This window comes from Marmota flaviventris, chromosome 14 (assembly GCF_047511675.1).
Source record: "Marmota flaviventris isolate mMarFla1 chromosome 14, mMarFla1.hap1, whole genome shotgun sequence".
Lineage (NCBI taxonomy): Eukaryota > Metazoa > Chordata > Mammalia > Rodentia > Sciuridae > Marmota > Marmota flaviventris.
The window spans coordinates 34,612,354-34,624,916 of record NC_092511.1 but is presented as its reverse complement, the minus strand read 5'-3'; the positions used below and the strand labels follow the sequence as shown (position 1 = coordinate 34,624,916).

Genomic DNA, 12,563 nt, shown 5'->3' with positions numbered 1-12,563 from the left:
ACAGTTCTCCTTGCCTTTTTGAGAAAAACCCTCTGAATCTGTTCTGAAACAAGGTTGTCTTTATTTTGATATCAAGGTACGCCAGAACTTGCTGTCCCCTTAGTAATGGCCAGTGTCTTAACCCCTGATACCAATAGGTTCTTTGTGATTTTCCTTTTATCTTTATTAGTGAGAAACAGTAAATCTGAAATATGCAGAGAAGGTCAGTGTTTGCTTTTAACACTGAAGGTTTTTCCTATTTTTGGCAGAAAATTGTTTTAGTTTGTTATTGTATTTCACTTTTTTCCCCTGACTTATTTCCTGGTTCACTTTCTAAGTATCAGGGAAAAAGTAAAAATATTAGCAAAAAAGTTATAATTTCTTTATGTTAACAGTATGAAAATTATGCTTACTTTGAAATTATTGACACAAGAGCAATTAAATAATTTTAAAATAAGGATTACTTTAGGAACTTTAATTCATGTTAGAATTTATGTAAAATTTGATTTTTATTTCTGAAAACATAACTTTAATTGGAAACATGAACATTAACAACTGAAAATTGCAGTAGTCATTGCATAACACTGTCGTAGTCTTTGTTAGTGTGCTTTTGGGACAAGAGCAATCTCTTCCATCCTTAGGGTCTTGTGATAGTAGAGGGGCTTTGGGAGCTTTGATGGCATGCTTGCGAACAGCTAGAGCTCACGGACATCTGCAGTCTGCTACTGATGCCTGGAAGAACCTTGTGTCTAGTGCAAGAGTGAAGCAAGGTTTAATTCATCAGCACTGCCAAGTAAGTAAACAAAATACCTGGGGATTTGTACAGGACCCTGATTCTTTCAGTCCCAATATAGAGGCTCCTACATTGTGCGTAGCACTGTTTTAGGGAGTCTATAATGAGGATGAACAGAAAGTGAAAAGTGTCATCCTTGTACTCCAGCTACCTAGTTGAGAGACAAGAAAGCCTTGTGAAATCTGAGAAAATAACGTAGATTCAAATATGCCTTATGCATGAGGACTTATCTAGGAGGCTCAGAAGAGACTAATCAGAGGTGGCTGATAAGAAAAGTGAAATATTGGAGCAGAACGACAGATAGACAAGACCTGGAGGAGAATTAAGGATGTTGTCTGGCAGAAGGAGACTGTTTTGTCTATTTTATAGACAGCTCCAATGCCAGGCTGATGACTTCATTACTTCCCAGTCACCAGTTAAATGAAGTCTTTCAGCCACAGCCACTCTGTCTTCAGCAAGGAAGTGGCATTAATGGAAACAGAGATGAGTTTCCAGAGTGAGAGCAAAAACAAACCAGGAGACTAGTTAGAAGTGCATGACAGTAGTGTGAGTGTGAGGTAAGGCGGTCCTAGGGTAAAGTGGTCACTGAGACAGAAAGTATGGAGCTGAGCATTACCATGGAATAAAACTGGAGATTGTTGATTTTTATGTATCTCCAATTCATACAATAAGATAAATTAATAGAAAAGAGCTACAGGATTTTTGCAAGTTACATATGGTTAAATTTAGTTTTATTTTTGTTGATGGCCTGTGCAAATAATTAGACATTTCAAGTGGTTTAGGCTTTGCTTATCTCAATGAAAAATTAACATTTCATTACTTGGTATTTTAGGTACGGATAGATACATTAGGCTTGCTTTGTGAAAGTAATCGGAGCACAGAAATTGTTTCCACAGAAGAAATGGAGTGGATTCAATTCTTTATCACATACAATCTTAACAGCCAGTCTCCAGGAGTACGGCAGCAGATTTGTTCTCTTCTTAAAAAGGTAGAATTGAGCATTAGAAAGTGGTGAACTTTGCTCTGGATATTGTTTTGAGGAAGAGCCCAGATTTGGGAGAGTGTGGGAATGATCATGGGATTGGACTACCTCTTCTTGGTCCTTCTGTGACTTGCTCTGTGATATTGTAAAGCTTACATGTGGTATTAAAATCTAGAATAAAAAGACCATCCATTTTGGGGTAGCAAAACTGGAGGTTTTTTTTTTTTTTTTTTTTTTAAGCCTTTTATTTACTTTTATGTGGTGCTGAGGATTGAACTAAATGCCTCACACGTCTAGGCAAGTGCTATACCACTGAGCTACAACCCCAACCCCTTGTCCTCTTTTTTTGATAGAAAAAAATCTAGCGTTTGGGCTCTTGGAATGTAAGGTGGTTTTAAGAAAACTTTGGTAAATGGAGGAAGGAAGCATTTGCATTTTTATAGTTCTCTAAGCACCTCACAAAATGGTCATTTTTGAATAATTGAATTTGAATTCATCACACAACACACCCATGGGGTGAAGAATTGGTATAGAAATGAGTATATAGTCTTTAGATTCATGTTGACTTAAAGGAAAATGTAAGAACTGTGGTTTAATGGCTATATTCTAGTTGCACTAATACTGATTTTAGTTTTAAAATGTAAATGTTAATTTTTTGTCAAAAAGAAATACTGTAGATTTTGAGAGTTTAAAAACCAGTAGTCTGTTTGCCTTAGATGTTCCCTTCCAGGGCTGACAGTTTAGTTTAATGTGTGGTTCACAGATGCTTTTTATTTTTATTTTTTGTCTCCAAAGTTGTTTTGTAGGATACAGGAAAGTTCCCAAGTACTTTACAAATTGCAGCAAAGTAAATCCAAACATGAACCAGAGAATGAGTTAGCCAAAGAAGAGCCTTCTGTTTCCTTACAATTGTATAAGGTAGGTGTTATCTTTCCAGACCTAGAGTTTTAAGAAACCTAAAATAATTGTATATAAGCATTAGAGGGAAACAGATGGAAGTCTCTTGGTGAATTGTGTTCCTGTGCTTTTTCCTTCAAGCTGGGTGTTACATATTTCTTCTGGTGCTTTGGTACTCCAGGAAAGGTAGCACATGACTTGGGGACCAGGCTGCACATGAGGACTGCTAGAGGATGACATTAATGGGCTCACCTCAGTAAGGCTCACCTTACAGCTTATGTGGGCCAGGTGAAATTAGTACTTTAACAAGCAGGTAATTGCTGGCTGTGGACTTCTCCAGGCCTCCCCAGGGTAGGAGGCTACTGTGGCTGAGCCTTCTTCCTCTTGAGGCTGACATGACATTCAGTAGCTTGACGTTACTGACCCCTTTCCCATAGTTCAGCAGTGGAAGGAGGTTGTGTCTATTTGTTCGAGTGAGCTTGGAGAGTAGAGCTGGTTCAGGGCATAGCGTTAATGGGAAGGATGGAGTCCCAAGTACAACAGCTCTGGTCTGGACCAGGGCTCAATTTGACAATCTTCAATTTATTTTCAGCAGAATATTCTATTCTACTGAAAATCTAGCCTTTCAGAAGCAGACCCTTATTTTCTCCTAAGGTTAAAATCAAAGACAGAGCTAATAAGAAAAAACAATGGTGGTGGGAGAGAAGGTAGACCTCATCTGTTTCTGTTTTAGTTTGTTTAGGGGAACAGGTGTAATAAATTAATGATACATTTGAACTATGGCATACCCTCTACCTACTCTAAGCATTAGTATGGATGGTCTTGGTTTTTAATTTTACATTTAAAAGATAAAAACCCATTCAATGAAGGCTTTTCTCATATAAAGGCTGAAATCAGCTTCATCATCTTAAAATCCCAACAGTAAAGATTAGAAAGTCATAGCTTGAACATTAAGGATGTAGGATGAGTCCCACTTCTGCTGTTACTAGCTGAGTGCCTTGAGTCTCTTCCACTGTAATTGGGATTAGTAACTCCTCTGAAAAGGTTGGTTTTGAGGACTAAGTGAGAAAGCCCTTTTTAAACTATAAATCACTCTAAAAAGCCTCAGTGGGAGTCATTAAAAATGACTTAGAGTATATGTGGAGCCCTGCCGTGCGTGTGACAGTTTTTGGTTAGCTTCTCAGAATTGCTAGATTTAAGAAAACACATCTCTTTTGCTTCTTTCCACAAGGGTTAAAATGACATTTGTGAAATCTCAAGTATGTAAAACATACAACTTGTTTTTTGGATTGAGCTTCTGAAATTTAATGTATTCACGGTTTCTTGGTTTGAGCTTAAGGATATGTATTTTCTGAACATTGGTTCTTAGAGACTTAATCTGAGTCAATCTTGTGGTTATGATCTTTTCTCCTGACTGGTAGTCACCTGTGGCTTCTAGAGGCTGTGGCCATGGCACTATGTTGTCATCATCCTCATAACAATGGCTGTTGTACACAAAGTGCTGGGGAGGACAGGAAGCTATTAGTTGAAAAAATGCCTTCTAGGCTAATGGAGATGATTTCATACCTTAATAATTAGTATTAATAACTAAATTTTCAATGTTGATGGACCTCTATATTTATTTATTTATGTGCAGTGCTGAGAATTGAATCTAGTGCCTCACACGTGCCAGGCAAGCGCTTTATCACTGAGCTACAACTCCAGCCCCTAGAGTACTTTTAATTTTATAAAATGCTTTATATCCATTTTCTCATTTCATCTTTAATAAAAAAGGCTGTGGGGTAAGCATTATCCCTATTTAATAAGTGAGAAAACTGAAACTCAGTAAAGTTCAGTAACCTGCCCAACATCCCTCAACCAGTGAGTGAGTAGAGCTAGGGCCCAAATCAGATCTGCTTTTTTAAAAAAAATATTTATTCTTAAGTTTTAGGTGGACACAATATCATTATTTAACACTTTTGTGGTGCTGAGGATTGAACCCAATGCCTCGTGCATGCTAGGCAAGTGCTCTACCACTGAGCCACAACCCCAGCCCCTCAGATCTGCTTTTGACTGAAACATCTCAGTAGTTTTTTCCATGAGACTAGCTTAAGTGAAGGTATGGCGGTGAAAAAAGAGGGAGAACTTGAGGAATGGTGAATTCTCTGGTGTAAATGACTTAAGATTTGGAGGAATGGAGGAGTTGAGTAATGGGGAATGAGTTTAGAAAATCAAGTTGAGTGTAGAGAATTTTCCATGGCAGGCCAAGGTGTTTGGAAGCCTCACTTGGAAGCATTAAAAGAGACTAGGGCATATATTGAGCTCCACCTGAAATGTAGGATGCTGTGCTCAGGACCAGGGATCCTAGTGTATATGTGGTCTCTGTCTTCATTATGGTTACAGTATGATTGAGGGAAAGAACTGTATCTAAAAATGTAAATGACAATACATTTAGGGTAAGGTAACTCTTAAAAGACGAGTTTGTGGTTCTTTAATGTGAAGGCTGTTTTACTTAAAGTTAGTTTAACTAGGATATTTTTTGGTAAGCACCCTACCCCTTTGAAACCCAGAATAATTAATAGGCGAGTAAACAGGGCTCGTGAGGGCCTAAAGGATAAATTCTTGAGGTTGTATGCTCACCAGAAAAATGCAGGGATTTTTGCATTCTTGACTCTTTGTCTTGAACCATTTGGAACCAGGGCTGCCCGTGTGCTGCTCAGGGTGGCGTAGTAACAGGATGCTTGAGACTCATAGTCATTCTTTATAATTTTTCTCTTTATCTTATGTAGAAACTATTATCATTATTATTTTAATTAGAGAAAAAGACTTTATCCTGGACTAAGTATTTTCCACTTTGCTTTTTCAAAATTGCATTTTATTATAAGCTTTCATTTTTAATCATTTGTATAAACAGAATAGTAGAGCAGGAGTCTCAAAGGGCCAGGCAGAAGAAGACAATGGAATAGTTGGATCTTTGAATGAATTATATTATAGCCAAACTTATCAAGTAGTCTATATTGGGAATTTCTTTGTTTATTTTAAAACATTAAAAAGTATTCATACCTTCGACACCTGAATGCCTCTGGTTAGGAAAATCAATATTCATACAGCTCTGTCACAAATCAAGAGGTCAACAGATCTTGCTTTCACCAAAAAATATGTTTTTACTTGTCTAAGCTATAATAGGAATTGTATTTCTTGTTGACTCTGCTAAGATAGGTTCATTAAATCATGTTATAGCTTATGATCATAGGTGTTGTCTCAGTCTGTTTTGTTTTGCTATAACATACTACTTGTGGCTGGATACTTGAGAAAGAAAAGAGGTTGGTGGCTGGAAGGTTCAAACATCTCACAGTAATGACATCCGGCAAGGACTCTTTGTGTCACAATATGGCAGAAAGCTTGCACAGAGTAGAAGCAACACGTGTGTGAAAGAGTGAAATCAAGAGAGCAAGCCAAGAAAGTTGAATTTGTATATAACAAACTCATTCTCATAGAAACTAATTTAGTCCCAACAAGACTTGACTCATTCTTGGGAGAGAGCTTTAATCCATTCAGTAGAGTGGAGCCCTGAGTAGGCCTTGCCTCTTGGGGGTTCTGCCATCTCAACATCACCACATTTGGGGCTTTGCTTAAAGCACATGAACCTTTGGGTGACAAGCTGTATCCAAACCATAGTTTGTGCCAAGCTGAATTATCAAGAGACGTGAACAACCAGTATTAGTTTTAGAAATCGTTTAATTAAAAATGAAAGAAACACCCACTCTTGAAGGTGATACTTAAAGATAACCTATTGTGAGTTAACTCAGTTATGCTTACTGTAAATTTTTTTTTTTTTTTTTAGAATTTCATGTCATCCATTTGCAACAGTCTTTTTGAAGCATTATTTCCTGGATCATCCTACTCAACTAGATTTTCAGCTTTAACCATTTTAGGTTCAATAGCTGAAGTTTTTCCTGTCTCAGAAGGTAAGTTTTCAGTTATGTTTGGGAAAGGTTTTCTTTTAAGACACATACTTTTCAACATTTTTTTCTTAAAGTTTCAGTTTATTGTCTTGTCTTTAGATTCCTTTGTACTTTATAGTTCTTATGTGTATAAGATCAAATTTGCCAGTAAAGGACAGAAGGGAAAGAAACTATGTCTCCTTTCCATTGATCATTATTTGCCAACTCCATACTACAATTTTCTGTGCTTATTATGAGAAGAGGGAAGTGTTTTACCTCCCTCATTTTTTTTTTTTTTTTTTTTTTAAGACAGGGCCCCAATCTATTCCTCCCACCCTCCCACCTCAGTATTGGTAATTGAACCTGTGGCCTCACATTGTTCTTTCTGTTTTAAAAATTAGAATAATAATCGTTCCTTCTGTATTTAGTATTCCTTAGTGAGTCTTTGTGGTTAAAATGTGGTTTCCCCTATATGCTATCTGTTTCATATGCCTCAATCTGGTTTCGGAAAGACATTATGAGGATGTCATTGCCAGGCATTCTGGTTTAGTGATATTCTGTTTTCCTTCTGTGGGGTACACAAAAGGATAAGCACTTAGCTTCCCTCTTTGAATCATTTTATTTCCTTTTTGACAAGAAATGATTCTTTGTCCCTGTACATGAGTGTAATGTATAATTTAATATGGGTTTCTTCTTTTTTTTAATTTCGTACTGGGAATTAAACCCATGGGTGCTTGACTACTGAGCCACATCCCCACCCGCCTTTTTATATTTTATTTAGAGGCAGGGTCTCCCTCAGTGGTTAGGACTTTGCTAAGTTGCTAAGGCTGGCTATGAACTTGTAATCCTCCTGTCTCAGGCTTCCAAGCTGCTAGGATTATAGGCATGTCCACACACCCGGCTTAATGTGGATTTCTTGCTTGCTCTGAGCCTTCCTTGACTCTGGTCAAGTAGGAAAATACCCTTCTCAGCTGCTCTTTAGCCAGGGAATGGTCAGAAGACTGGAGAATGTCACATTGTATCTGGTTTTTTTTTTTTTTTCTCTTTTTCTAAAAAATTATTAGGCAAAGTATTTTTTTTTTTTTAAATGGAAATGTGAGTTATTTGCTGTTAATACATGTTTGCTTCATTTGAAGGACATAAATTTTTCTCCAGTTTTTATTTAAAAAAAAAAATCATCCCAGCAGCAAAGTTTTAGTAGTAGTTTAATGAATAGCCATGTACCTTCTACCCTAAATTCATTTGTTTTTAATATTTTGTCATGTTTACTTTATTTGTTATCTCTTCTCAGTTTTATAACCATCATATAATGATCAAATTCAGGAAATTTAATGTTGTTAAGTGCTATTATCTAATATGTAGTCCATGTTCAAGTTTTGCCAGTTGTCTCAACAAATAGCCTATTATAGGAAAAACAAATTTTCCATGATCTGGGAAGCAGCCCTAGCTCACACATTGCGTTTCAGTCTTAAGCGTCTCTTTACCCTCCTCTGATCTGTAAAGTTTCTTATCTAATGCCATTGACATTTTGGAAGATCATGTCTCAGTTGAGTGTTGTCTCATTGTTTTCTGATGATTTGATTCAAGTTATGCATTTTGGGCAGGAATATTACATAGTTGATACAATGTTCTCAGGTCATCCTAGCAGGAGATATGTGAAATTGGCTCATTCCATTATTCACAGTGATAAACACCTCACTTAGGTAGGGATGATAGGCTGAGAAAAGGTCCCCCAAAGCATCTATGTCAAATCCTTAGAACCTGTGAATGTGAACCTTACATGGAAAAGGGGCTTTTGTACAGATGTAATTAAGTTAAGGATATTGTGATAATTTATTATCTGGGTGGGCTGCACATGCCATCAAAAGTTTTCTCTTAAGAAAGATGCAGAGAAAGATATGGCACACTGAAGAGCAGGCAGGGTGACAGTGGAGGTGGAGGTTGTGGTGAGGTAGCTACAAACCATAGAATGCAGGCAGCTACCACAAGCTAGAGGAGGCTCCTTTAGAGCCTGTGGAGTGAGTGTGGCCCTGTTGACTCTTTGGCTTTGGACTTCAGGCTCCCAGTACTATGAGAGAATGGATTTCTGTAAATTTGTTACAGTATCCACAGAAAATGAATACTAGGGTACCCATTAGTTCAGGGAATTTCAGTAGTGCTACAACTGAATTTCAGGTTTATCTGAGAGTGATCAATTACTTTACACATTTAACAAAAATTTTTTTTTTCATGTTTAATGTATTTATACTAAATCTAAGTATATGGGGAAAACACTAGACTGTATTAGATATGTATTTTTCTGTCAGGAGAAAAATTTAATATATTTAAGTATACTTTGAAAATGAACAACTTAAGTTATCTTCCTAATGGAAGATGGAAAGTTTCTTATATGGAAACTTTATTTTATATCTATATGTATCTTATTTTTTTAAAAATATTTTTTGTTTTAGTTGTAGATGGACACAATACCTTTATTTTATTTATTTATTTTTATGTGGTGCTGAGGATTGAATCCAGTGCCTTGCAAGTGCAAGGCAAGCACTCTACCACTGAGCTACAACTCCAGCCCTATATGTATCTTATTATATACTTATATATAATATATATAATTAGGCTGTTTCTGATGTCATAATGTCATATATTAATTAAACAACGTGGGGATAATGCAAATGTAGCAAGCCATACTACCTCCATAACTTTTAAAGAAGGCTGAAGAGCCATGACTTTGAAATATAGGATGGAAAATGCAAATTCATCATTTATCTTCATCACAAGAGCTTTAATGTGGGGGTTTTACATTATTGTATAGAAGAACTATGATTTGGTAATAGTCAAAATGATTTCTGCCTTTCCTCAATTGTATTCTAGACCATGAAGAATAGTCCACATGCATTAAGTAGAATTAAATGTCACAATATTCAAGGTGAGAAATTGAATTCTACAATTAGATTAAGAGGATTTGTTCCGGAAGTATTAATTTAGTGCTTATTATATGTCAAACAGCTAAGGATAATGGAGTGTATGAAAGCAAGTGCTTCCTTTTTTGGAGTTTGTATGTTAGTGAAGTGAGACGGACAGTAATTAACAATATGTAGAAATTCAGATGGAGATGAGTTCTATGAAAAAAACATTTCAGGAAGACAAGTGGGAGATAGAGAGTTCCAGGGACAGTGGAGAATGCTAGCACTTTCATATAGTAGTATAAGAGAAAACTTCAGATTTGACTGTCTCTTACCCAATTGGTCAAAGAAAAAAAATCATGAAGCAAGTTAGAAAATACTTTGAGATCAAAGAAAGCGAAAACACGACATACCCAAACTTATGGAATATAGCAAAAGCTGTGCTCATAAGGAAATATGTACCTGTAAATTCCTACATTAAAAAGTAAGAAAGGTCTCAAGTCAGTAACCTAACTGATGCCTCAAGAAATTACAAGAACAAACTTAACCTCAAACAAGGAGAAGGAAGGAAATAGTAAAGATTAGAACAGAGATAGATAAAATGCAGAATAGAAAAACAATAGAGAATCAACAAAACCAGAAGTTAGCTTGTTTTTTTTTCAAAGATCAACAAAATTGACAAAATTTTTAGCTAGGCTGGACTAAGAAAAAACAAAAAAGTTGCAAATAACTAAAATCAGCAATGAAAGTAGAGACATTTCGGGCTGGGGATATAGCTCAGTTAGTAGAGTGCTTGCCTTGTATACACAAGGCCCTGGGTTCAATCCCCAGCACCAGAGGGGAAAAAAAAAAAAAAAAAAGAAAGTAGGGACATTTCTACACTTACAGAAATTAAAGGATAATAAGTCAATACAATGAACAATCTCCTGGAATGAGCAGGTGACTAGAAACATAAAAAATACTGACTTGGGAAGAAATAGTAATTTGAACAAACCTGTGACAAGAGATTGAAATAGTTAATCAGAAGCCTATCAGCCCATGACTAGAGTAACACCACATCATGTACAACCACAAGAATGGGAAGATATACTCCATGTATGTATGATATGTCAAAATACATGCTACTGTCATGTGTAACTAAAAAGAACAACAACCACAAAAAGCCTGCCAGCAAAGGGGCTTCCCTGGTGAATTCTACCAAACATTTATAACACCAGTCCCTCCTAGCCTCTCACAAAATTAGAGAGGGATCACCTCCTAACTCATTCTGTGAGGCTCTCTTTACCCTGATACCAAAGCCAAACAAAGATACTGAAAGAAAACTGCAGACCAATATCCCTGTGAATACAGAAGAAAAATTCTCAGCAAAACACTACGAAACACAACAGTGTATTAAAAATATTGTATACTATGACCAAGTGGAATTTATCCCAGGAATATGGGGGGGGGTGAATATAAAAATAATAAGACATAAGAATATGCCCTATTAAAATAAACCTCAAATAAAGATAAACATAAAAATAACATTATTCTGTGTCATTTTATTCTAAAATACAGTAGGACTTTGGATTCTAGGTCAAGTTTTTTAAAAATTAAAAAATGTTTTATTGGTGCATATTATTTATGCAGAATGATGGATTTCATTGTGGCATACTAGATCAAGAAGTTTTATGAAGATTTTTCAAAAGATATGTTCCTAATTTATTTGGTTTTATTTATTTTTTAAAAATTACTTAGGAATCTTTTATATGATACCTTTTGAAAAAGAATGAAATTGTTTTAAATTTCTTTATAAAGCTTATTTCCTACTTGGAAATTTTTTATTATTTTGTCATATGAAGAAATAAATTAATGGAAAAGTCTTTTTATGCTAGTCTGGCAAAGTATGAAGTAAAGTAGTATCATGAGTGAAGTATGAAGTGTGGATTTTTGAACTAATTTTCTATAAATTTGATAACTTCAGAAGGTTGTTTTCCTTTTTCTTAAATTCATTTTAACTTTTTAAAAAATTTAAAATTTTTTTAAAAATATTTTAATATTTTTTAGTTTTTGGCAGACACAACATCTTTGTTTGTATGTGGTGCTGAGGATCGAACCCGGGGCCGCACGCATGCCAGGCGAGCGCGCTACCACTTGAGCCACATCCCCAGCCCCTTAAATTTAAATTTTAAATTCATTTTAACTTTTTTTTTTTTCAGGTAGAGGCCAAACAGTGTATCAGCTGAGCCATGATATTGATGTTGATCGTTTCCAAATACTAATAGAATGTTTTACCAGTACTTTTGAAGATGTGAAAACTTTAGCATTTGATCTTCTGATGAAATTATCAATAGCAGCTGTACAATTTCAGGTATTTGGACTTTTCCTATGGAAATATAAATATGATATAGGCATGAAAATGTACTATTTTAGCATAGATAACACAGTCTGAGAATTATCTTGATTCTTTGTGTCTGTCCTCTTATGCCTTTTGACTGTTTCTTTTAGTCATTTATGTCTCTGTTGTTGTGGGGTAGAAATATTGCAAAAGAGAAAGTCCAAATCAGTGAGCCTGGTTTCTTCTTCTTCTTTTTCTTTTTAAATTGCTTTGTTCAAAGGGGTAGTATAGGAAGCAGTAGGATTTATTATTTATAAGATTACTAGTAGATTTCAGTTAACGATAGTCTCCCCAGTTCACGTGGCCACGTAATATTTGATCAAAACACATCACTTACAGTAATTTGAGTTTTCTAAGTTAATCTTCCTGTTCCTGGGAAGCTGAATGTACATAGGGTAGAGAACATGCTTCTGGTCTTCCAATAAGCAATAGCTAAACAGAGACTGAAACTCAAAAAGAGTATTTGAGGTTAGCAACTATTCTCTCCCAAGTGTTCTGCTCTGACTCTGGCCTCAGCCCTAGCCTCCGCCTAGCTCAAGCCCCTGCTCTTCCTGTCTTGGAGTAGGAGCCAAATATGGGCTTCAGAGTGAAGGCAGTGAAGGCACAGCATGGGGTGGGTCTGCAGGAACCCCCTCACTACGCTTTTCACTTTGTACTTGAGGTGTATTCTGGGGCTGTCTGCTGGAGTCATCAGCAGAGTACTGGCTCTAGA

At 36.1% G+C, this 12,563-nt stretch overlaps 1 protein-coding gene across 1 annotated transcript in view; it reads left to right on the top strand.

Annotated features, from left to right (window-relative positions):
- Thada (THADA armadillo repeat containing) overlaps positions 1-12,563 on the top strand; it is a 310,445-nt gene that overhangs the window by 21,136 nt on the left and 276,746 nt on the right. The window contains exons 12-16 of the mRNA XM_027934275.2: positions 621-772; positions 1,605-1,760; positions 2,550-2,672; positions 6,475-6,598; positions 11,673-11,824. Of these exons, the coding sequence (XP_027790076.2) occupies positions 621-772; positions 1,605-1,760; positions 2,550-2,672; positions 6,475-6,598; positions 11,673-11,824 (707 nt within the window). The remainder of the gene's footprint in view (positions 1-620; positions 773-1,604; positions 1,761-2,549; positions 2,673-6,474; positions 6,599-11,672; positions 11,825-12,563) is intronic.